Source organism: Patella vulgata, chromosome 4 (genome assembly GCF_932274485.2).
Source record: "Patella vulgata chromosome 4, xgPatVulg1.2, whole genome shotgun sequence".
Taxonomy (NCBI): domain Eukaryota; kingdom Metazoa; phylum Mollusca; class Gastropoda; family Patellidae; genus Patella; species Patella vulgata.
The window spans coordinates 27230858-27258714 of NC_065882.2; the positions used below are offsets into that span (position 1 = coordinate 27230858).

The 27857-nt window shown below is 34.6% G+C and overlaps 1 protein-coding gene across 1 annotated transcript; it reads left to right on the forward strand.

Moving 5' to 3' along the window:
* The first annotated feature begins 29 nt into the window (after window positions 1–29).
* On the forward strand, window positions 30–27857 carry LOC126819655 (acyl-protein thioesterase 2). Its single transcript, XM_050547815.2, has 8 exons — window positions 30–265; window positions 16425–16456; window positions 18377–18442; window positions 18586–18633; window positions 19825–19895; window positions 20351–20529; window positions 20931–21092; window positions 24916–27857. The coding sequence occupies exons 1-8, from the start codon at window positions 74–76 to the stop codon at window positions 24964–24966; spliced, it is 801 nt and encodes a 266-aa protein (XP_050403772.1). The 5' UTR covers window positions 30–73; the 3' UTR covers window positions 24967–27857.

A 27857-nucleotide genomic window follows, 5' to 3' on the forward strand; every position in this document is an offset into this window, starting at 1 on the left:
ATCGCGGGCACCTGCGAGAATGGTATTGCTCATGCGTTAATTTATCATCTGTGTTATGATGGAGTGATATCTCATGCCTTTCGCTCACGACATTATTGATCAGTACAAATTCTGTCATTTACGTAAAGCTGTCATTTTGATTTTCGCATTTGGTATTGTGTGTCTTTTAGGTGTTTTGGCTACAAATCGGTGTATGGGCACCAGTTCATCTCAAGATATGCCCCCTCCTGAAATCATCCAGCCTCAAGGCCAACACACAGCATCGGTAAGTTGAAGGTTCAAATTAATCGGAGGATTCGTTCGCAATGACCACAAGCACAATTAGGTAGAGTGCCTGTACTGAAAATAATAATCTCATAAACTATTAATAGTTATATATCAATGTATTTATATACATTATATACAACAGCCCTTCCAAATTCCCTCTTATTAATCATCAACAAGCCAACAGTGAGGCTGATGTCCCCCGCCGAAATTGCAAAATAAATAGATGACACATATTAATTAATCGCACATTTATTTTTTTCACTAAGTTTCATCACTCTCTATCAGATAGAATCAAGATTATCTTGTCCCAAACCATCGACAAATGAAATCAATTAGCTCTGCTTAGCTTCAGCTCGAAATGTTAATTATTGAACTCAGTCAAGACATTCACCTAATGAACATCTACATATACATCAAGTTTAAACATTCACCTAATAGACACCTATGCCAAGTTTGAACATTCTACCTCAATTAGAAGGAGAGTTATTGTGTTCCAAAGTTTCTACCAATCAAATTGCTTATCACTCTGCTTACCCTCAGCAAAAAATGTTCATTATCGAACTTAGTTAAGGTATTCATATAATAAATCTATACACCAAGTTTCATCAATCTCACTTAATTAGAACTAAAGTTATCGTGTCCCAAAGCATCAACCAATCAAATTGCTTATCTCTGCTTACCCTAAGCGGAAAATGCTCATCTTCGAACTCCATCAAGGCATTGACCTAATCAACACATACACCAAGTTTGAACATTCTAGCTCAATTAGGAAGAGAGTTATCGTGCCCCAAAGTATCAACCAATCAAATTGCTTATCTCTGCTTACCCTAAGCGGAAAATGCTCATCTTCGAACTCCATCAAGGCATTGACCTAATAAACACATACACCAAGTTTGAACATTCTAGCTCAATTAAAAGTTATCGTGTCCCAAAGCATCAACCAATCAAATTGCTTATCTCTGCTTACCCTAAGCGGAAAATGCTCATCTTCGAACTCCATCAAGGCATTGACCTAATCAACACATACACCAAGTTTGAACAATCTAGCCCAATTAGGAAGAGAGTTATCGTGTCCCAAAGCATCAACCAATCAAATTGCTTATCTCTGCTTACCCTAAGCGGAAAATGCTCATCTTCGAACTCCATCAAGGCATTGACCTAATAAACACATACACCAAGTTTGAACATTCTAGCTCAATTAGGAAGAGAGTTATTGTGTCCCAAAAAGTGTGACGGACAGACAGACGGACAGACGGACAGACAGACGGACGAACCCATTTTAATAGTCCCCTGCTTTCTTCGAAAGGCGGGGGACAAAAAATGTAACTTCAGAGAGAGAAATGGGGTTTAACCTCCGTTCCACACAAACCAGGTCATTTTGGGACTAACATGGTTCAATTTTATTTCAATAATTCACTTGCATGTAGGGGTCTTTAGCAGTGGGAGGAAACCGGACAACCCGGAGAAAACCCACGAGGTTTGACAGACGACCCTACTCCTTGTCAAGTACAACCGGGGATTCAAAACCATGCCAATTGACCAATGACAGGCCTTTTATACAGCGCACATGCTAACCATTCAGCCATCCAACCCCCGGTTTGTGAATTAAACTAGCGATTTAGATAAATAAACTGTAAAACATCCCACATTTATTTCTCCAGTTCCAAGGAAAATTCAATCATAACAATTGATTTTCTGTAGTAAAACTAAGAGCCCTATGGACATTTTTGTACCTCTACTATTCATTCATTCTTGACATTTCATTTCTCCATCTTGCACGCTTTGACAGGTCAGGTATAAACCAGTTGAAATCAGGTTGATTTTTAAAAAAAAAAGCTCCCCTAATACTTTGTAAGATTAGTTTTGACATAAATCTTTGGATTTTTAAATACAAAATAATTTGGATTATTTAACATGTCAGGTATTTCCAAAGAATTTGCTACAGTGTTCATTACACACACGCCATGCTGAATGATATGTTGTCAACTTTGACCCCATTGGCACACAGCATCCCACTCCAGTGATAATTTAAACAATTTTACTATCCTGTCTATTTCAATATTATATCAGCACATCAACCTGATTTGTTTCCTTTTGAGACTGTTTATAGAGTGCTAATAATAATAATGTAACGTATTGTAACGTATACAAAACTTCGAGCGGGAATTAAAAGACGTTAATTTCCCTAGATATTTTCGATGTCATTGAAGTTCTGTATGTACTTGTTCCGATATTTGTGGGGCAAAACCAGCCTTCTAACTGTCCCCTGTTGATTGACAGGCCTTGATTATCTAAATTATTTTATATGAAATATTATTGACAGCTGTCACTAGATTGAAAGGCAGGCAAGTCAGTGATTGTTTTAGAAACATTGTAAAAGCAAAATATATTTTCTAATTTGAGCCTTTTGCCAAGAAATAGGCAATTTTATATGTCACTTTTCAGGGTGTTGCTATTTAGACGTACCGGTACTATGAGACTCTCATAGGGACCGTAAAAAGGAAAGAATAAACAGTACAAAATCCTTACCGGTCTCCGTCATTTTTTAAATCCTTATTCACACACTGTTTGAGAGCTCGGGTCTCTCAATGCAATTTTTGAGAATACCATTTCTGCACATTTGCAGACAAACATTAACGTACAACCAGATAAAACTTTTGATTGGAATAGGGGAAAAGCCAATTGCTCAATGATCAAAATCATAGAATTGGAGTACACAGTCAGTACCTCGCGGATGCCCCTCTTCGTTTCAATGGGTGCTGATATTACAAGATCACAAACTAGAACAATAGCTAAATGTGGTCGTATATTGTCGTCGCCCCCGTCCGTCCGTCCGGCGTCCACAATTGCTTGTGGACGCTCTAGAGGCTAAAGTTAATATCTGATTGACTTTAAATTTATACACAGTGTTTAAGGTCTTGAGACGAAGAAGCCTATTGATTTTCAGCGATTTCCGATAATTACTGCCAGAGTTATGGCCCTTGATCACTTTGAAAAATCTTGTGGACGCTCTAGAGGCCAAAGTTAATATCCAATTGACCTTAAATTTATACACAGTGTTTGAGGTCATGAGACGAAGAAGCCTATTGATTTTCAACGATTTCCAATAATTACTGCCAGAGTTATGGCCCTTGATCACTTCAAAAAATCTTGTGGATGCTCTAAAGGCCAAAGTTAATATCCGATTGACTTTAAATTTATACACAGTGTTTAAGGTCATGAGACGAAGAATCCTATTGATTTTCAGCGATTTCCGATAATTACTGCCAGAGTTATGGCCCTTGATCACTTCAAAAAATCGTGTGGATGCTCTAGAGGCTAAAGTTAACATCCGATTGACATTAAATTTATACACAGTGTTTAAGGTCATAAGATGATGAAGCCTATTGGTTTTCAGCGATTTCTGATAATTACTGCCAGAGTCATGGCCCTTGATCACTCTGAAAAATCTTGTGGATGCTCTAGAAGCGAAAGTTAATATTCGATTGACTTTAAATTTATACACAGTGTTTAAGGTCATGAGACGAAGAGGCCAAAGTTAATATCCGATTGACTTTCAATTTATACACAGTGTTTAAGGTCATGAGACGAAGAAGCCTATTGATTTTCGGCGATTTCCGATTATTACTGCTAGAGTTATGGCCCTTGATCACTTCAAAAAATCTTGTGGATGCTCTTGAGGCTCAAGTTAAAATCCGATTGAGTTTAAATTTATACACAGTGTTTTAGGTCATGAGACGAAGATTCCTATTGATTTTCAACGATTTCCGATAATTACTGCCAAAGTTATGGCCCTTAAGTTATCATCCGCTTGACTTCAGATTGATACACAGAGTTTAAGATCTTGAGACGAACAAGTATATTGATTTTCAATGAATTTTTATGACTTGAACAGTTAAATCTATGATATTAAAAGCTTTGCATACAAAACGTTAGCATGGGGCAGAACTTTATAAAAACCAAACAAATTCTAATAGTTTTCTGATAATTACTTCGTGAGTTGTTGCTCTTAATCAGATTTAAGTGTATTAAATGTTTCATTACCGAAAAAAGTAAAAATATGCGACAACCCTTGTTGACTGACCGGACGATTTAGTTGCTGTGGGCGTATATTTCGTTGCCTGGCAACCTATCTTTTAAATTGTTTCTGATACATGTAAGTAATAACAAATTTATTAACTATGAAATAAACAAGGTATATCACGATTTATGATAATAAAACTAAAGAAGATGTCAGCAATGGCTGATCATTGCATACCGTGCTGGTATGAAGCAACACTTATCATGAAATAGTTCCAAATCCTTTGTTTTATCTAGTTCACTGGTAGTATTGTCTGCCACTACATGTATCATAATGAGTAGAACTTTTGGAAAAGGCGAGACAATATCACATGATTTGCACGTAATTGGAATGAAGGATGGGGGGGGATATCTCTTTGAAGTCACAGGATTACCGTCAGATATTCCGGCTCCTAGATGCCGATAAAAAATTTGAAATAATTTAGTGATTTGTATTGTTATGCTAGGCTACTTTACAATTTTTACATAATTTGTATCAACAAATAATAACTCATAATATAGATCATACTTATTTATTAATTCATAATATTACCAACAAATAAGTTCCCATTAAATGTTTTATTTTTAACTATAGTTCTAGAAATGTTGGGAGAATGTCACGTGATTGCCACTGTTGACAGACAGGTCATGCAGGAAGCTATCGCTTTAAGGTATCATTGCATGAATTAATATAGACATACAGGTGCCGTCAGTGCCAATCACTTTAAGGAATTATATCGTAATCAACACTTAAAATATGATAATCTCGACTTTATTAAAGGGACAATAACACTCTTGCTGGCTTGACAGCTCCAGAAAATAAATAATAGCCTTATTCTAAGTATTAGATGTTTAAGTATCCTACCTGTTGTGTAAATTATCCATTAAATCCTATTTTACTTGTCCAGAGGGTTTGAAAATATTTTTAAATCCAAGAAGCTTTATGTTAGGCTTTTGAAATCATTTAGTTGAATTTTTCCAATTTTTTAAATTTGTATCATCAATTAATTGGAATATTGTAAAATAGTACAATTTGTTGACCAGAATAAGGATTGGGACATATTATTCAGTTACAACAAGAGTGGTATTGAGCCTTTAAGTAATGATACGGCAAATAATTAAGTTTATAATAGATGGTGTGTATTTTTGATTGGCAGGAAGCGTGACCCAAATATTACTTCAAAAACACAGCGTTCGTGTTTGATTCCCGCGGTAAAATAGTACATGTACCATGCGTTTCCCGACTAACAATGACAAATATCTACAGTGGATGCTTACGGCTGGCCCCCGGATCCATTCACTTGATTTGATATTTGTTTCTTTTTTGCAGTGTTTCTTTTCTGTCTTGTCCGCAGGTTTATCTTGTAGATTCTTATTTTGCATGTGGTGCAATCCGCCTGCACTTACTAATAGATTATGATGCCATTTGAGACATTTTAATGTGTAATAGTTTTTTATCCACCACTATCGGTAATTGTATCTGTATCGGTCGATATATTTTGCTGTCAATATCTGATACAGTAAAACCGATAGGTGCCATATCGGACCATCACTACAGTTGTTATACATTGTATCTAACCAATTTAACGACAGTGATGCCATTTTAGTCAAAATTGTACTTTTAGCCTTGAAAACAAATCTTTTATGCAAATAAGACTTATTTGTTGTCTATTTACAATTTAGATTTTTAATCCATTCATGTTTATATGCTAAAGATCTTGGTTCCTTTCGATATTTGCGCATCTCGGACCGTAACTTTCTGAATTATGGCCTTTGACTGTACGAAAAATCGCGTTTTTAGATTGTGGTCCCCCCTAGAGATCACAATTATTATCCGATTTAAAAATATGTGTGAATATATCACTGTTACACCGTAATGATGGTTTAGTTCGAATTTCGTAAAAATGGGACCAGACATGACGGACAAAATGGCCGCCCCTCGTACGCTAATACATGTAGTGTAAAAATATGGTATATCAAGGTTGTGGACCCTCTAGAGGTCACAATTTTCACCCGATTTTGATGAAACTTGAATAAGGAGATAAGCCAATTAAAGACTGAAACGTTATCATTAAATCCTGTCTTATCAACACAGCCGTTGTTCTTCTTGAGTTAGGGGATCCTTTACTTACTTATTCAAGATCACTCACTGATCCGCCAAGCATCTTTAGATCCTCAAGAAGGCAGTTGCTACACAGATTACTTCCACCTACCTCACCGCTTTAGATTTTAGCAGTTTTTCTCCAGTCTACGGCTTCATTTTAAGGAGATTTCATGCCAAATCAGTGATAAATTAGTTGGGTTTAATGACTGGCCATTGGCAGTCAATTGATTTCTTGATCATTACTATTTATGATAGGCCTGAAAACAATGTTAATGATTGGTTTCTGATTACAATTATTCTTTTAAATGCCCTTACAAATACAATTGTCCATTCTTTTGAAAATGATCACTGAAAGTGCTGTTAGAAAACTAAATTACTGACATCTGAACTATAGGGATATCTAATAACTACTGGTACACCCAAACATGCATTTAACAAATTCTATCATGGTCATCAAGGAATTGCAGGTAACAATAAAATTTATGTGGTCTTCTGTTGTCACAGATGTATACATATTCCTGAAGTAATGACCCGGGAAATCCCTATTGTTGGAAGTCGCAGTTCTATTGAGTTTGTTGAAACGAAATACATAACATGACAGTCCGTCCATTTGATCTGATGTCTTTCCAAAAACTTCAGACAGTTGATTAAAGGTTCATTATGGGGAAATTAGATAAAGAGCTGACAGTTCTCGCTATAATATTTAAAAAATAGATAACATAAACAGAATATGCTGAAAATTTCAGTGAAATTGCTGAATTCTGAACCAAGATATTAGCGACTGAATAATAGGCCTAGCCTCGTTCATCATTACTAAGTTAATTAACGTCTAATTAAAAATTTAGATAACATACATAAAACCAAGTACAAACAATCAAAGTCATCACGTTTATCGTACAATTTAACACTCAGTTTATGGCAATTGTCAAAATCGAGACGCAGATCCAAGTAGGAAGGGTAATTGTCACTGTCTGCAGTGTTTTTAATTTTGAGCTCATCAGGATATCGTCGCTGCGCTTCCAAAATCTCGTATCTCGAATTTTGCTACTTTTCAGGAGACACAAAAAACTTTACAGATCTAATAATAACTGGCGGACTGACTGGTTCCTTCGATATAATACATGTTAAATAAGACTACCTTCAAGGGTGTATGAGTGTGTAGCATGTACCTATAACACCAAATTAAAAAAACGAGATACAATATTTTAAAGATTTTTTTTTCTCCAAAATGAATGAGATACGATATTCGTATCTCTACTATATTAAAAAAATGAGATACAAGTTTCTGAAAGTTGTTGGACCAATAAAAGATTATTTTATTAAAGCACAATCACGAATCTGGGAGAGTGGATGAGTTACTGAGTGGGTGGATTTTTGAACTGCTGGGCGTGATAATGGATAAATTGATGAAATACTGTGCGGTGAGTTAGTGACTCAGTAAGTGGGTGGATGGGTGGGTGAGTTACAAAGCAGGTTAGTGAGTTTATGAGTGGGTTTGTGAGTTACAAAGCGAATGGATGGGTTTCGGAGCGGATGGTGAGTTCATGGGTGAGTTTATTGATATAGGTTGGGTATAAGTAATTTGGGATGTCGGTGGGTCAGTGAATGAGTGTGTACATGAGTGCATATTTAGGGATACAAGGTAAGTAGAGAAGTATCAAAGTGGGTATTAAGTCAAAATTTACGTTTCCATTAATAGAACACAAACCTTATTGTTTCCACAGTCTCTGTTGGTTTTTAATTCAGACAGAAAAAAAACCGGAGAGTATGTTGTTTTATATATTTATTATTATAATAATACATTAAAACCAACACAAACTAAAACTTGTAACACAATTCTGTTATTGTTAAACATGTAATTAAACCAAATCAGTTTTCATGTGGTAAATTATCATAAAATGTATGGTAGTCTTTGGGGATGACAACCTTAAGTTCCCGCAAGTGGCCATACTTTTTCTTCTTGATTGGTAGAGGATCTTCGTGAAGTTGAGGTACTTCATCAAGTGGTGAGTGTTCTCCTATCTTGGCTCTCCTTGGTAAGGGGGAAAACTCGTCACCATAATTTAATTTATACTGAATAACTCCATCTGGATTATATCTTATATCTCGTAAATCAGTGACAACTGGTTCTCCTGTCCTTGTTCCTGGCCTTATTGAGTTATAGTATTTTAGCTTGGAGTACTTCATAGGGCTGTTTGGGGCTAGTTTCGCGGATTTTATCCACATAGTTCTGAGGTGAATAGATTGGCTTTCGTTTTATTGCTCTTTCAATGACACTGTGAATGGAGTCACACTCCATTTGTGTGTGACCCCTTTCAAGAATCTTCTGAGTAATAACAATATTTTTTTTTCGAGAAAGCAGTAGAAGAGCCTGAGATACAATTAGATTTCTGTTTTGATATGTGCAGCCATCTGTGTATATAATAACTTCCGTGATTGAATCATCAATTGCCACTTCTAGATAATCAGACAAACAGGAAGTGAATGAGTTGGCAGTAAGGTCTCCCTCTGACTCAAACCAGAAGTAACATTTAACTTGAGGAGTGGCTACATTGAAAATAGTGTAATTATGGCACCCTAACATACCGGTAGTTTTATAGTAGAGTGCACTAGCCTCTAACTTTGGACACATGAGGATAGCCTGTAAATCCAATGTTAACATTAATAACGATTTATCTTCTAAGGCTCTTTCTTTATCTCAACCCTTTTCCTCTCTGGCAGCTTCTTCTTCTCAATGTGCAAATTATACTCCTCTTCGCTTATGTTCTTGGTTTGATAAGCAATACACGTATCACACTGATCTTTCTTGGGTACATATAATGACAAATTCATTTTGTCAAAACCTGAAAGAATAATTTACGGCAACAAACTGTTTTGTTATTGGATTCACAATAGGTTCTATACACCTTATATATATCTGCTCTTGTTGAAGATGTGGGTTCCAAATAAAGTTTGGTGCTTGTTGATCTACAGTAATGGGACGGTAGTTTAGGGATGTCGTTGAGAAAGTCTCTGGCAGTATCACCCTTTGGCTTTAGTGTAGAACGTGCTGGTTTTGAAATTGCGTTGTCTGGAAATTTGGCTGGTATTCCATACTCATTACAGTCCGCCTTCCACTGGTAAACAGTCTTTTCTCCAAGACAGAGTGTGCTCAAAAACATGGATTTGCACACTTGATATCGTTGATTATTATATTTCAAATAATATTTAAATGAACTTTGTCGTCTGCTCTCCCCCTCGGTCGTTCTTTCCTTTACCTCTCCCCTTTCAACCAATCCACATACATAGACCCTTTTCTCTTCCCAATTCATATTCCAAAAACCCTTGAAAAACCCCTCTCTTGATTCTTCAGTTATTTCATTACATTTCCGTCCAAGTTTCTCGCACCTGTCTGTACACTCCCTTGGTCTCAGTTTTCTTTCTTCTCTGTCAATTTGAAATTTATACTGCCCATCTACTTCAGTTAATCCTTTATACTTCTTTCCTTCCACCCTTAAACGCTTGTTAACCTTTTTCTTCCAGTAAAAACTCTTATCATCTGAAGTACGTCTCTTCTCGCCAGTTCTTACATGTATATCATCACTGTTTCCATCTTCATCCTCTTCTGTGCCAGAGTCAGGTTGCCAATCCGGATCTTTCACGGAGTCATCAAGATCCATTTCTTCTATTAGTCCACCCCTGTTTACCATGGTTGTTTAATAATTATATCTGGCTCAATATACACATCAGTAAGATCAGTTGCAGGATTGCTCTTGTGGCATTGTTTAATATTTTGTGTACTACATGTACTAGTAATCGGTTTGGAGACAACTTTATCATTTGCAGAATAATCTAACTCTATGGCTGCTGTTACGTTTTCGGGCGGTGCTTCAATTATGCTGGTTATAATTGAGTCTATACCAATATCTCCTATATCAGATATACTAATTTCACCAGTATCCTCTTCGACCTCAATATCTTCTAAACTAACAATGGTTTGAGCATTATCATCGGATACCAGAGGTGATGTTTTGAAAGAATTTTCAATAATGTTTGATCCAGAATTTTCATCTAAATTTGAACTTAGTAAATGGGCTGGTTTGATGTAGTTGTTCGTTATGTTCTGTTGTTTACCATTTCTGTTTATATTACCTTCATGTGATTTATGTTGTTGAAATTGGCATTAGCAAGTTTAAGAATCATTTTCCCCCGAGAAAATGGTAGTAAAGGCCGTTGAGACATCTCTAAAACCTTCTTTTCATTCTGAAATGTAAATATTAAATTACGTCAAAATATCGTATGTCGTAAAATATTTTTCTAAATGTTTTATTCCAAAATGTCGTATCTCAAATTTGGAAGTGTTGGCGAATATAATAGACACTGTAATAGTTTAATTAAAATATAAAAGGCCTTAATGAACTACGTTGTTGTTTATTTGTCAATGTGGGAATAAAATGACTAATTTTCTAGGCAATATTAGCTGAGCTGACAAAATATCTACATTACATACCTAAAATTAACTCCAGTTGCTACTTAATCACATCTAGGTAACTTAATTATATATAAAATATTAATATTATTTCTTGTTGTTGATTTATAGAGGTTAAATATCATAAAAACTTACTGTATTAAACAAAATGCAGGCTTCTATTGACGTCGTTTCAACGTGGTCTTGAGATACGAGGTTTTGACGAAAATATTTTTTGTCCAATCGAAATACGACAATTCGTCACAAGCTAAAAATAAGCATTTCTAATTGGTTTAGAGGTCCGAGGTTTTGAAAGGACATGTATCAATGAAATGTGAATGTAATAAGCCCAAAAAAAGTTTTTGGCTAAATGCGAGATACGAGGTTTTGGAAGCGCAGCAACGATATATGAATTCTACATAAGAAAGACCTGCAATAGGCAGATTTGGTTCTTGCATACATGTAATGTATGTTTTAAAAATGTATAAAAAGATGATAAAAATATTCTTAATGTGGTGATTACATTGCAGCTATTAATTATAGCCTCGTTTGCCACGCAATTAGTTTTTATACGCCCACATTGAAATGTGGTTGTATATTGTCGTCGCCCCTGTCCGTCCGTCTGTCCACAAGCTAAAGTTAATATCCGATTGACTTTAAATTGATTTTAAATGAATTCCGATAATTACTGCCACAGTTATGGCCCTTGATCACATCAAAAAATCTTGTGGAAGCTCTAGAGGCCAAATTAATATCAGATTGACTTTAAATTTATACACAGTGTTTAAGGTCATGAGACGAAGAAGCCTATTGATTTTCATCGATTTCCGATAATTACTGCCAGAGTTATGGCCCTTGATCACTTCAAAAAATCTTGTGGACGCTCTAGAGGCTAAAGTTAATATCTTATTGACTGTAAATTTATACACAGTGTTTAAGGTCATGAGACGAAGAAGCCTATTGATTTTTAGCGATTTCTGATAATTACTGCCACAGTTATGCCCCTTGATCACTTCAAAAAATCTCTCCTAAGTACAGCAACATGGCAGCTCTTAATTTAAGCTGGGATCTAAGGTATTAAAAACGGTGAAAGTATTGTTCGTCTCCAAACAGTATTGTTTACAGTATAGCCGTTTTTTATAGCCTTGTTTGTAACACAATTAGTTTTTCTGCAATATTCTGCTATGCAGTAGTTAATTGGGTTTAATAAATTTCGTGAGTCATGATGTAACATTATGTAAACAAAGTTGGAGCTCTGTTTAAATTTCAGCTGGGGTCTTCCCTAAAACGTTGGACAGTGATTTAAGGTATTAAAAACAGTGAAGGTATTGTTCGTCTCCAAACAGTATTGTTTACGGTGTAGCCCATACTTATTCCTTATACCCTAAGGAATGATCCCTAATGTTTTTGGTGCATGCCCGACCCCCAGGGCAAAGCCACGCCCATTTATTGTATTTGTTTGTTTTTTGTCTGCAGGCCGCATTTCTTAACATACATGTATCATCTTGAAACTTTGCATACTTATTCTATATACCCTAAGGAACATCACTATTGTTTGTGGTGCATGCCCAACCCCCAGGGGCAGAGCCATGCCCATTTTTGAAATGTGGTCGTATATTGTTGTCACCTCCGTCCGTCCGTCCGGCATCCACAATTGCTTGTGGACGCTCTAGAGTCTTAAGTCAATATCCGATTGACTTTAAATTTATGTACAGTGTTTAAGGTCATGAGACGAAGAAGCCTATTGATTTTCAACAATTTTCGATAGTTACTGCCAGAGTTATGGCCCTTGATCACTTCAAAAAATTATGTGGAAGCTCTAGAGGTCAAAGTTAATATCCGATTGACTTTAAATTTATACACAGTGTTTACGGTCATGAGAAGAAGCCTGTTGATTTTAGCGATTTCCGATAATTACAGCTAGAGTTATGGCCCTTGATCACTTAAAAAAATCTTGTGGACGCTCTAGAGGCTAAAGTTAATATCCGGTTGACTTTAAATTTATAAACAGTGTTTAAGGTCATGAGACGAAGAATCCTATTGATTTTCAGTGATTTCCGATAATTTTTGCCAGAGTTATGGCCCTTGATCACCTTGAAAAATCTTGTGGAAGCTCTAGAGGCTAAAGTTAATATCCGATTGACTTTAAATTTATACACAGTGTTTAAGGTCTTGAGACGAACAAGTATATGACTTGAACAGCTAAATCCATGATGTTAAAAGTTTCGTATGCTAAACGTTAGCATGGCGCAGAACTTTATAAAAACTGAACAAATTCTAATGGTTTTCTGATAATTACTTAATGATTTGTTACTCTTAATCAGATTTTAATGTATTATAAATGTTTCATTACCGAAAAAAGTAAAAATATGCGACAACTCTTGTTGACTGCCCGGACGATATAGCTGCTGTGGGCGTATGTTTCGTTGCCTGGCAACCTATCTTTGTTTTGTGTGTCTGTGTGTTGCCTACAGGATACTGTACTGGATATGAATCATAATAATATGATATAATAATTAGTACTTAATTATAAATGATATATTATTGGATTGATCGAAAATCGTAATAAAAATGAATCAGGTTCGAGATACATGTATATGATGATTCAAACAGAATGCTCTTCTCAGTCCATCCTAGAAAAAACTTCTTTTTAGATTACTGGAAATTTCATTTATCTCGACGGGTGATTTTGCTTGTGTTCCGTGGGATTCCTCCCGTCATTCTGAATTTCAGGCATATTGGATCATCAGACATGTCCAATAATTGCAGATTCGGACTCGCCGACTCCAAAAACCCTATTAGGGACATCATACACCGACCATGCGATTACGCTCTGCGCGTTCGGAAAAAGGAGTTTCGGGCCCTATTTTGGCGGCCGCTAGGGTGAGAATTGTTGATTTTGGACGCCATATTGGATTTTCTGAGATGAATTATTGCAGATATGAATTCTCTGACCCCCAAAACCCTATAAAAGACACCCTACAGTGGATATTAAAAGTGATTATGTACAGTGTATACAAAGAATATCGAAATTGGCGCCATTTTGGCCGCCATTTTGAAAAATGGCCCTGCACCAATCTAAAGAGCACTTTTTCGGGCAAAATTCTTCCAGATTCGTGTTATTCGGTCAATTTCGCCATAGAAACACCTGGGCGATTTTCAGTTTTCGAAAATGTTGCATATTGGCCCAACCCTACTTATACCCAAGGGATGGCAACTATTGATGTTGGTGCGATTCTCCCCCCTCCCCCCCGCTCTTCGGCGGTGCCACACCCACTCTTTGTTGATATTTTATTTGTAAATGATATACAGGTTGCAATTACTAACAGATTTGGATCCAATTCGGAATGATCCAGCATAGGGTTGTACCTACATGTTTATATATTGGTCCATGTCCAACCCGCCCAATTTTTGTGTTTTTGTCTACAGACTGGAATTCTAAATGGATCATCTTGGAACTTGGCATATTTATTCCTTATACTGTAAGCATAGCAACTATTTATTTTGGTGCATGTCCCGACCACCAGGGGTGTGGCTGAACAGCAACTTTTTTGTTAGTTTTTATCTGTAAATACTCTACAGGTTACAATAATTAACCGATTTTGTTCAAATTTAGCATATCAATTGTTTCAATTTTTGTTTTTATCGTCTACAGACTGCAATTCTGAATGGATCATCTTGGAACTCTGCATATTTATTTCTTATACCATAAAGACAGCAACTATTTATTTTAGTGCATGCCCCAACCCCCTGGGGTGTTGTCAAGCCACTTTTTTGTTAATATTTTGTCTTTTTGGCAAAACAAACCCCAATGCCTAGCTTCCTTTGCCTCTTGTCATATTACAGACATTTCATATTTCATTCTCTTCATTTTAAAAAGTACCATATTAATCAAAGCAGGAATGTGGACGTATATTGCAGCGTTAGCCATGTTCTCGTTTTAATATACAATTTTCAGGTCTTATATACCTTATGCATTGTCTCCTAGTAACACTAACTTAATAATCCTTAATACCTTAATGTCTATGGATTAGCTGCACAATAGATTATAATTTATAAAACAATGTCTCTCGAATATAATCTGTAATGGCTGGATCTCAATTTAACTATGCTTAATTCTTCCTGGTCATAGTACTAGTTCAAGGTTAGAATTACATGGTTATTATACATGTACATGTAGGGTTAGATAATAATAGTCTGATTTCACCATTTGTATCTTTCATAAATCTTTACAGTGGATAGTAAGAAAAGACAAAATGCTGAAATCAATAACGATCTGTTTTACATCAGTGTAGATTTCAATCAATATTACATTTAGCTAGTTAGTTGTTCTGAATCAAGAAAGTAGAAAATAATATGATTATGTAGGCATCGGTTTCAGGAACACTAATGGTTACTGATACACACCACACATAACATAAACTATCACATCACTAAACATTTATCGTCTTCAAATTATAAACTACATGTACATAGAGATTCATCATGAAATCAATATGTTGTCTATTACACTGTGAATAATGTCAATTATGCTGCATTTGAATCATGTTGTATTTACGATAATCATGAGTTCTCGACCTTATTTATTCCTTATACCGTAAAGACAGCAACTTTTTTTTTTGGGTGCATGCCCCGACCCCCTGTGGCGGTGTCACACCCATTTTTTGTTAATATTTAGTCTGTAAATTGTCATATTACAGTCATTGCAGCCATTTCATATTTCATTCTTTTCATTTAAAAAGTACCATATATCAAGCAGGAATGTGGATGTATATTGCACCGTTAGCGATGCTTTCGTTTTTATTTAGCTCATTCTCTGTCCATTCCATGGCTAAATGTGAAATGTATGTTTATAACCCAAAGATCTTGGTTCCTATCGATATTCGCACATATCGGACCGTAACTTTGTGGAATACAGCCCCCGATTGTATGAAAAAAACGTGTTTTTAGCTTGTCCCTATAATGACCGCCGAGTCAGAATTTCATGAAAGTCAGACCGAAACAGCCCTACGAAATGGCCACTCTCCGTACTCAAATAGTGTAAAAGTATGTAATACCAAGGTTGTGGAACCTCTAGAGGTCACAATTTTTATCCAATTTTGATGAAACTTATAAATATGTTCATGTCCCAAAGATCTGGGTTCCTTTTGATACATGTACTTGTGCGTATCGGATCGTAATTTCCTAGATTATGACCCCTGATTGTCCAAAATTCACTTTTGATTTTTAGCTTGTTCTGTCCATCTCTTGCAAAAAGTGGGCATATTTTGCTTGGCAAACGCTTGTTGTTTTTCGTTATCTTTTGTTTTATAATTATATTCCATATATGATATTTTGCCAAACTCAGTTCTATTTAACATGTGTCAAGTCTCATCATCGCATCAGATTAATATCTGTGAATAGCCCATAAAAATACAAACACAACTCTCCACTACTGCCATCTTGTGCCGTTTTATGTGAATACATGTTAGATCTTATAGAAAATGAGAACTGGCAAAAAAGATAAATTTAAATATAATTTTGATAAGATTGTATTTATATTTTCAGCTTATATTTCTCCATGGTCTTGGCGACACTGGGTAAGTGAACTTTAATTGTTTATACATGTAGTTTTCATTATTTACATGTACACTGCACAACACTATGTCTTTATAAATGAAATCATGTTTATTGCCCACATTACCGTTTAAACCATTTGGGTACAAGACTTATAATGACAAACCATTATTTGGACAATATTATTATTATTTCTATTTGTAGAAGATCAGTCGTATTTTTAAACAGAAGTTGGTAACACAATAAAACCAATACATTATGTGATTGTGTTTTATTACATGGCAAGCTCATATCACATCACGTGGTAAAACATAGGATCTTGTCTGCCATATGCCTAGTTCATTACATTAAATAAAAGCAATTCATTATGATGATAAAATGTTATTACATGTCTGTAGTAAGATACCAAGTATAAAATAGACCCAATCATCATGTATTGTCAATAGATAGAGAATTGTCTGTAGAATAATTATTGATAAAATTGCTGGCAGTGAATGGTTTAGGACACTAATTATATCTTGTTGAAAGGAATGCTGGCATACCTATTAGAACCTTGGATTGACACAAAAGCAGAATTATTATAGATGAATCAAGTTCCAGTAGTGGAAAAGACAGAATATAATTGGAACTGATCTGTCACGTGTTTATATGTAAGCACAGCTAGTACTACAAGTTTTGATACACCCACATGAAAATATGGTTGTTTATTGCCGCCGTCATTCATCCATCTTTCGTTCAGAATTGTGAACACTCTACAGACTACTTTTTTTTTTTCAATCTCTTTGAAATTGATCATTGTTGTTAACATTGGACATTAGTGAGAAGAAGAAGCCTAGTGAATTTCAGCAATTTCTGTTATTAACTTCTAGAGTTATCTCCTTGTTTCACTTTGTGAACGCTCTTAATCTTATCGACAAAAGTTATCATCCAATCTGTATCAAATTTATATGCATTATTTAGATTAGTAAAACAAAAGAAACCTATTGAATTTCAGATATTTCCGTTAATAACTTCTAGAGTTATGGATCTAGTTTTACTTAAAAGGCAAAATTTATCATCTGAGCCCTGTTTCTCGAAATTTTAACTAAAGATAAAATCCAAATTTTAGTAGATACTTGAATTTTGATTGGCTAAGCACTAAAATCAATCTAATATTATCCAATCATAATACTAAAATTTGGATTTTATCTTAGTTAAAATTTCGTGAAATAGGCCCCAGATCTTTATGAAATTGATATTGGTGTCTTGTAAATACTCCTACTACCTACAAAAGAATAAATATGTGACAACCCATATCGATTGCTCGAACAATTTAGCTGATGTGGGCATATGTTTTGTTGCCTGGCAACCTATCATTATAATTATCATCTTCCCACAGTCAACTTATTGTCTTATATCTGGAGCATTTTATCATTATTCATTTGCATAGCTTTGGAAGCAAATACATATCCTCGTATATAGAACATTGGAATTACTGACATAGATATATTTATCAGCTTGACTGTAAGAACCCTATGTAATTTCAAAACTTTTGAACATGGTTTGAAGAGTTATCTTTCTGGTCATAGTTTGATTTTTTAAACCGTTGAAATGCAATAAAAGTTATATCTATGGAAATTTTAAAAAGGTCCAGGAGGAACCCTATTAAAATTCTCTGTAAATGTAAAAGTTACATGTATCTCCCGTTACCTGTTCATATTTTTGTAATCTTACTAACGCAATAAAGAACAAGACCCCCAGCTATATTTAAACAGAACACAATTTTTATGGGATATCAATCACTGGTTTTATTCTAAAAGCACAACATTTTCAAAAAGTATCCTCTTATCGTTATCAAGCACAACTACCAATATATTTGTTTACTTTTTGTTCATTAGCTCGGTTGGTGCAGAACAGTAGACCACAGTTCATTCTTTCATTGCTGAGTTTATTTTCTATTTCAGCAAAGGATGGTCAGACACATTGGGCTCTCTACGTTTAAAGAATATAAAAATAATATGTCCAACAGCGTATGTATTATTCAGTTGATATTTTTTTTGAGTTGTTCATTTTAAAGACAATAAGCAAATGGATAAAATTTATTACAAATAATATCACATTCAAAACAGCTAAAAAGATTTATTAGATATTGAGTATATAATTTATTTTACAGACCTATAAAACCGGTTACATTAAATGCTGGTATGCAGATGCCCTCATGGTAAGAAAAATAATTTGTATACACCTAATGTAATTACATGTACCATTACTTTTCAAATGTAATTAATTGCATTAACATTATGTTTCAACTTTATGAATAAATGCTGATTAATTTGAAGTCATTGTCTATATGTTGTTATTGAAATAGAAACAGATGAAAAATATCCTTTAAAGGTTTAGATAAAGGGCTGGCCGTTTTTGCTATAATTATAATAGTTCCAAAATAGATAATTCAGAATTAATATATTGAAAATTTCATTCTAATTACTTTATTCTGAGTGAAGTTATCACCATTTGAAGTTTTGACATATATTGTTTATTATCGTAGCAACATCACTTGTTAATCAAGACTCAGTCTCATTTCTCCATTTTTAATCGCACACATGGAAATGTAGTCGTATAAAGACTTGCAATAGGCAGATTTAGCTCTTCAATAATGTATGTTTAATATTCAATTGTTTAATATTCAATTAACTATAAATTTATACACAGAGAAATCTTGTGGATGCCATAGAGGCTAAAGTTTATGTAAATTTGTGCACAGTTTTTACGAACAATCCAAACAAATTCTGATGATTTCTGATAAATACTTAATGGGATGTTACTTGTAATCAGATTTTATTGTGTTGTAAATGTTTTCATTTCTGACAAAAGAAAAAATCTGCAACAACGCGTAGTTTCATTGCCCTGCACCCTATCATTAAATAGCGATCATATAGAGTTGATTATAGACTTGTCATGTGAATTAATGTCTAAATAATAATTTATATAACATTTGAAGCAAAAATAAAAGCCTGTAATAGGCAGTTTTAGCTCTTATATGATGAATTTTTAAGAAGAAAAAAGATACATTCATAAATGGATATTATGTTAAGGATAAAATTGTATGTGATGAATGATTATGATTTGTTTTACATGTAGGTTTGATATGGGGGGTTGGATGACTGAATGGTAAGCATGTGCGTGTTGTATCATAAGGTCTGTCATATGAGTCCGCTGGCATGGTTTCGATTCCCCAGTTGTACTTGACATGGAGTAGGGTTGCCTGTCCAACCTCGTGGGTTTTCTCCCTGCTATAGACCCCTACGCGCAAGCAAATTATTGAAATAAAATTGAATCATATGTTACTCTCGAAATGACCTAGTTTGTGTTGAGTGGAAGTTAATCCCCATTTCTCACTCTCTCTCTTTAGGTTTGATATAAGAGGTCTTTCACCAGATAGTCCAGAGGATGAAGAAGGTATAAAACAGGCAACAGCAAAATGTAAGTTCAATCTATTTAATTAAAAGCCTTACCAATGCTTTTATTATTATAATGTATTAGTAATTGTAACACAGATTTATTAAGCTGTTTTTAATACGCTATATCACCAATTGACTTTGGTGATAAGGGTGTGATAGGTATTGGTTGATTGCCCTTTAGTAAATGCTAATATATAGGGACAAATCCAGCTGGGGATGTGGGAGAGTGCAATGCAACACTATTATCATTTGATAAGTACATGTCTTGATTAATATTGACTTGAATTGTATATATTAGTACAGGTAGAGTTAATAGTTGTTCATTGTATAATAAAAGTGATCAGGATAAAGTTGAGGAATATAAAGATTTATAGAAATATTAATTTTGTTGCATGAATTGGGTTTAGGTTGCGGGAATATGCTCCCTTACATCCACCACTATAGAATATCACTCATACTGTCATGATTTTACTCCAGTGCAAGCTTTAATAGCTGAAGAAGAAAAATTAGGCATTCCAACAGAAAGAATAGCAATTGGTGGGTTTTCTCAGGGAGGTGCTGTGGCCTTATATACAGCTTACACCACTAACAAACGTTTAGGAGCACTTTTAGCATTTAGTACGTGGATGCCTCTACATAAAAGATTCACCTCACAGGTATGTCACAAATTGAATTGAAATAGGCTTATATGCAAATAAACACAGTTAATCTTGTCACAATTATATACATCAAAATAAACTGTTATTTACTCCTTCAAATATTTAAAGGAACTTTCAAACTTTTAACCCAAAAAACAAATGTAATTAATATCCTTAGAATGTCATATACAAAATAACCAAAGACTTGGAGTACTTTGATCAACGCCATGTTTGCAAGCTGGGCTTTTTAAGACCAATATTGGCTATTATGTGCACAACTTGTACAGAATAAATTGGCAGAACTGTCTCAAATTTTGCATTCAATCTATTGAGCTGTTAATAAAGACTCAGTATTCCAAACACTTATTGGATTTCTTCATTCCCCCCCTCTGTATTCAATTATGTAATATACTTTTTAGGGTTTAAAATATAATGGTGAGCTGCCAGTGTTACAATGTCACGGTACAGAAGATCCAGTTGTACCATTACGATGGGGACAGATGACTAGTCAACTTGTATCTTCTTTCTTTACTAAACACACATTTAAAACTTATCCTATGATGCACAGCTCTCACCCTCAGGTAAGCTTTCATTGAAGATGTAATCATTCCTATTGAAGCAAATTCATACATACTTACAAAGAGAAAAATCCTTGTTGTTTTGTCGAAATTAGTATGCCGCTGTCAAACAGTAACCTAATTACTTAAAATAGACTATGCTTTCAATTTATTTTATTTGTTGAAGGCTCAGATTATCCATATCAATCATGTGATTTCATTGCAGTCACGGTCGTCCAGTTAATTTCTTGTAAACGTGCCAGCTTGATTTCTTATCGTGTGGTAAAATCCTTATAGTGTAGTGGCTTATAGTGTGCCATGCTCATCTTGGCATATTGTTGTGAATCTACACATTTAGCTAAGACTGGTTTGTAAACTGTGTTTTTGATGATTGGTTCGCACACTAAAGCTACAATCAAGGGCAGATAATTTGAATATGTGAATTAATGTCCGATGGATGAACCAAGGGTATAGTGGAGTAGAATGTAATGAGACCACTGGGAATACCCAGGATGCCCTGCTCTAGAAGCTAAAGTTTCTAGATATCAGATCAATATTCTTCAAGCATGCATATTTAATGACAATATTATCTCAGGATATCAATAATATCTCATAATAGAACATAAATCTGTGGACTAGGCTCTAAAGTCCGGCCCACACCGCCACGACTTGCCCAGACTCTACCCAAGGCAACATCTTGTCTCAGATAATTAGTGCAGTGTGGACAGTCCCACGACCACGATTCAATCGATTTCCGTCAGCCCGACTGAGCCTGTTCAATCGTAGTCGGATGCAGTTGGATGCAGTCGTAACCCATCGTGTTTGTGTGGACACTCACACGATACGATCAATTGTCTTACTGTTGTTTTGCCAATCAGAGAGTAGCATTTAGTCATGTGACTGTGCAGGTCATGTACTCCTTGTTTTCCCGGGAAAATTCAAGATGGCAGATTTTTCGAGCAGTCAACTTCAGTGGCATCTTGGCAAAATATAATGTCACTTTTATGCTTCCGGTTTACTTTTTGAATCACTTGCAAGAGGGAAGTGGCGTAACTCACGACGCATAATCTGTGAGAGTCAGGCCTGTGTGGACTGGTAAGTGAAGTAAAGACGCGACCCGATTTTTTTTTTACAACTACCCAAGACGCTGAGTCCTGTCGGGTTGTGTGTAGTCGTAGCGGTATGGGCCGGGCTTTAGTCAAATAATAGTTTAATGACATTTTACAGCCACAGCTTAGAAAGAAATTATGGTTTACACAGTACACCCATATAATGCGACATTTCAAATAACTAACATCATTTCATGAATTATTTGCTACTATCATCACTATGACTGCCAATTTTTGTGATTTTTCACTTCTAAATATTGCGTAATACATAAGATATATGTATATATTTGTATCAAAACTAAAATTGATTGCCAAAAATTTGCTATCTAAACTTCAGTGATGATTTTTTATACGGCCACATTTTCATGTGGACGTATATTGTTGTCGCCCCTGTCCGTCTGTCTGTCCACAATTGTTTGTGGACACTCTACAGGTCACAATTCTTATCCGATTTCAACGAAACTTGAAATATAGGTTTATCTCCCTAAGATCTCGGTTGTTTGTGGACACTCTACAGGTCACAATTCTTATCCGATTTCAACAAAACTTGAAATATAGGTTTATCTCCCTAAGATCTCGGTTTCTTTTGATATTGGCTTGTATCGGACCTTAACTTCACGGATTATGGCCCCTGATTGTAAGAAAAATCACGTTTTTAGCTTGCGGAACCTATAGAGGTCACAATTTTTATCCGATTTTGTTGAAACTTGAAATGTAAGTTTATAACCCAAAGATCTCAGTTCCTTTCGATATTTGCGCATATCGGAACGTAACTTCCAGAATTATGGCCCCTGATTGTACGAAAAATCGCATTTTTAGCTTGTGGACCCTATAGAGGTCAAAATATCTATCGGATTTGAAAAACCGTTTGAATATATCACCGCTACACCCTAAAGACAAAATGGCTACCCCTTGTACTCAAATAGCGTAAAAATATGATATATCAAGGTTGTGGACTCTCTAAGAGGTCACAATTTTCTTCTGATTTTGATGAAACTTGAAATGTAAGTTTATAACCCAAAGATCTTGGTTCCTTTCGATAATCGCGCATATCGGATCGTAACTTCCTGAATTATGGCCCCTGATTGTACGAAAAATCATGTTTTTAGCTTGAGGTCCCTCTAGAGGTCAAAATATCTATCTGATTTAAAAAACATTTTGAATGTATCACCGTTACACCTTAAGGATGATTGAGTTCAAGTTTCATAAAAATCAGACCATAACTGAGAGACAAAATGACAGGCCCTCGTACTCAAATAGCGTAAAAATATAGTATATCAATTTAATTTTCTTCTGATTTTGATGAAACTTGAAATGTAAGTTTAGAACCCAAAGATCTCGGTTCCTTTCGATATTCGTACATATCGGACCGTATCTTCCTGAATTATGGCCTCTGATTGTACGAAAACACGCGTTTTTAGCTTGTGGACCCTATAAAGGTCATAATTTTTATCCGATTTAAAAAAAAACGTTTGATATCACCGTAACACCCTAAGGATGGTGGAGTCCGAATTTCGTAAAAATCGGACCAAAACTGACAGACAAAATGGCCGTCCCTCCTACTCAAATAGCATAAAAATATGGTATATCAAGGTTGTGGACTCTCTAGAGGTGACAATTTTCTTTTGATTTTGATGAAGAGAGAGAGAGAGAGAAATGGGGTTTAACGTCCACTCGACACAAACTAGGTCATTTCGGGACTAACATATGGTTTAATTTTATTTACATAATTCGCTTGCGCGTAGGGGTCTTTAGCAGTGGGAGGAAACCGGAGTACCCGGAGAAAACCCACAAGGTTGGACAGGCGACCCTACTCCTTGCCACGTACAACCGGGGATTCGAAACCACGCCAGTCGACTCAATGACAGACTGTATGATACAGCGCGCACACGCTAACCATTCAGCCATCCAACCCCCCGATTTTGATGAAACTTGAAATGTAAGTTTAAAACTCAAAGATCTTGGTTCCTTTCGATATTTGCGCATATCAAACCGTAACTTCCTGAATTATGGCCCCTGATTGTAGGAAAAATCGCAATTTTAGCTTTAGGTCCCTCTAGAGGTCACAATTGATAAAAACGTTCAAATATATCACCGTTAACCGTAATTTTGATTGAGTTCGGATTTTTAAAAACGTTTAAATATATCACCATTCCACCATTATGAATGGTGAATTCGAATTTCGGGAAAATCAAAATGAAAATGTCCACTCTTTGTACGCAAATTGTGTAAAAGTATGCAATACGAAGGTTGTCGGCCCTCTAGAGGTCACATCCGATTTTGATGAAACTTAAAACATATCTTTATATTCCAAAGATCTCAGTCCCTTTTGATATTTGCGCATTTTACACCATAACTTTCTGGATTATTGCCCCTGATTGTACAAAAACTCCTGTTTGTTTTTAGCTTGTTCTCTATCCATCTCTTGCCTGGCAGTCGCTGGTTTTAGCTAGTTCTCTATCCATCTCTTGCCTGGCAGTCGCTGTTTTTTTCACACTCCACTTTCCGGTATATAAGAGGTGGTAAATGTTAATGTGCAATGACATGAACTTTAGCTGAACTCAGAACCAGATGTTAGATTAGAGAAATTGTAATAGTTGAAAATGTAAAGTCTTTAAAATGGCCATTTTGTGTATGATAATTTTACATGTGAATTTTCCTCTTAATGTGATAATGATTCAGCTCCATATATTATATGTTTTCGAAAATAATTTTTTTTTTTTCTCTTTTTGTTTTAGGAATTAGAAGATGCTAAATCATTCCTAACAGAGACAGTTTTGAAACAATAGTTGTAGTGGGTTTTACTATCAACATATTTATCATGTACAGTACATGCAGATAGAATAATAAATATCAAATGTTTATAAGTATTTTATTAACTTTAATCACTAATTACTGGTTAACTAAATTATCACCAACAAAAAGTTACATGTGTATATGTTCAATTTAATCTTTAGTATCTTCCCCCAGAAATAGGATTATTAGAACTTAGATTGATATTATTAAGGAGATGACTTAAAGTAGACAAAAGCACACTATTGCAGCAATCTAAATTAGATCTTTATTTCATTTTAGTTTAATTTTGTTTGGCCTGCACTCCACAAAGATCATACTGCTTCCGTTTTAATTTTCTGTTTTCTAGGAAGTCTAACTTCAGTTACTGTCATTGGTTGAAATCACTTTTGCCAAGTCAGGTGAAGTCTGGTCAGTTGAACACAAAATGTTGTTAGATCTTACTGTAGTGTAAATCAATTTGATTATGTCATAATTTTCTGAACTGAGTAGGCTAATGAAGATAGGTAGTGTAAATGTAAACAATATAAAATGAAATGAAGTGGGGTTTAATGCCCTACTTTACTGCACTGTGTGAGCTAATGAAGACGGATTAAACAACACAACAAAAAAGATCCGAAACTATTAGAATATTTTCAGTAATTTAGAGGAAATAAAGTGAAAATGTAAACAATATAAAAACAAAAGTATTAGACTGATATTTGTAGAAGTTATTTAGTATAAAATATGGTAAAAAGGAAGCTTATATTACAAGAATTTCTTATAAATATATATGGGATAATTGGAAAATTACATTTTGATTGGATTATTTTAGTATTTCTATTGGTTGTTTATTGTTGATAAGTAACAATCTTATTTATTATGTATTATTAAGCAGCTATATCTATATAGAGATTAAGTGCTCAATACATGTATTACTTTAGATGGTACTATTTTTAGGATTATATCTTTGTATTTTTGTTAGTAAGCCAACGTAATTCAAGTTTTTATGGCCGTTTGGTTGTTGGATGGCTGAATGGTTAGCACATACGCACTGTATCAAAAGGTCTGTCATTGAGTTAACTGGCGTGGTTTCGATTCCCCGGTTGTATGTGACAAAAAGTAGGGTCGCCTGTCCAATTATTGAACCATGTGTTAGTCCCAAAATGACCTAGTTTGTGTCGAGTGGACATTAAACCCCATGCCCCTCTCTCTCTCTCTCTCTCTCTCTCTTTTTATGGCAGTTATAAGCTTTCTTTAAGATTCTTTAAAGAATCTGAACTGTAATTGTATTATCATTTATTGAATATATCTAAAACTACATACAGTCTAATCAAAACTAGATATTATTTAATATATCTTGTTTATTTGGTTGGTCATTTCGTTAGCATTTGGCCTTTTTAGACAGTCAGACAAATAATCAAAGCCTTTCAAAAGATGTTGCATTATATTCTGTAAGAAGGTATCATGCACTTCATCAGATTCTCAAAGGGGCATGTGAACACAAATGTTTTAATGATCCGTATTGACTACAAAATACAATAAAGATTTGTTAGCCTTGTTAACATCAAGAGACATTAGAAATCAATTAAATACTCTTAGTATGCATATCTACTACAGTCTGTTACATAAATAGCTGTAAAGTTTTAATATATAATGTGACATACTAACTGGTTAATTACATGGTTTACTGTATATCAGAATGCAGATGTTATAAGTTTTTTCTATTGAATTCTGATTTTGCTCTTAAATTTATAGTGCAATTTATTGATGGGCTGCTTTTCTTAATGTAAATGTTGAAACATGCTGCGTAATTTAGTGCATTTATTCCTAAAATGGACTTAAATTTCTCTTTTTAGCATTTAAAGAGAAATAATTGTATGTGTAGAATATGAAAATAGAATTGTTTTATGTTCCTTGCTGGTATGTTTTCTTTTAATTTAGATGATTTTTATGTTTGTTATATAATATAATACATGCTTATTAATCTATTTGACATCCTATTTTTTCGTATTTGTTGTATATCCTATGAAACTTACTAATACTGTCATGGTTTTTGTAGTATGGTAGTGAAAATTTTGAATCCCCCCCAAAAAATGTGTATTAATGTCTAGAGAACATTGTAGTACACTGTCTATATAAATGGGTTATTTTACAAATGCAACTTACTAGGAATGAAAGAATAAATGACCAAAGAATGTATATTTTAAATGTTGTATATTGCACTGAATGTAGTACAACTTCACAATGGTTTATGTCGTAAATTAGCAATATTGATATTAATTTATGAAACAAATCAGGTCTTGTCTTTACATGGAGTTAAAACGTACTATATTATGCCCATATACAGTTTGAATCTTACAAAACCTCTATATTTCTCAAATACATTTGAAACCATAATTCTTAAATTACAGTAAGCTGCCTTATTTAGAGATAAACAATTAGCATTATTCAAAAATATTGCAAGAACTAAAACTAGTAGAATTTCTAAATTAATATGAATGTTCAACATTTAGTATGATAAAGGGCTTATTACTGAAAACAAATTATTTCAACTTAATACATAGATTTATTTATACTTTTAAAGATTTCTCTGTCCATATCAGTGGAAATTATTTTGAAAACTGGGGTCGCAGGGTTGTAGTAATTCCAGAGTTATTGCTCAAGTAATGCAGGCCACATTCATATTGAATTTAAAAACTTGCTGTATTATTAGGCTCAATATTTGAGTATGTCCCCAGGCACAATTTGAAGCTTGCTACAGTCAAATGTAATAAACTACATGTATAGTAATATAATGTATGATCACAGTCTGTCTATTGATGTATCTGTGTGTTGACCATCACCTTGATTTATATAACAAATACTATGCATCAGAAGAACAAAATAAACATGTAATGTAGCCATA

Excerpts from the sequence above, each read along its gene's own strand:
- LOC126819655 (XM_050547815.2), top strand. The coding sequence starts at position 74 with ATGCCTTTCGCTCACGACATTATTGATCAGTACAAATTCTGTCATTTA. Across the intron at positions 18,634-19,824 it reads GGTATGCAGATGCCCTCATG|GTTTGATATAAGAGGTCTTT; the intron begins GTAAGAAAAATA and ends CTCTCTCTTTAG. Across the intron at positions 20,530-20,930 it reads ATAAAAGATTCACCTCACAG|GGTTTAAAATATAATGGTGA; the intron begins GTATGTCACAAA and ends TATACTTTTTAG.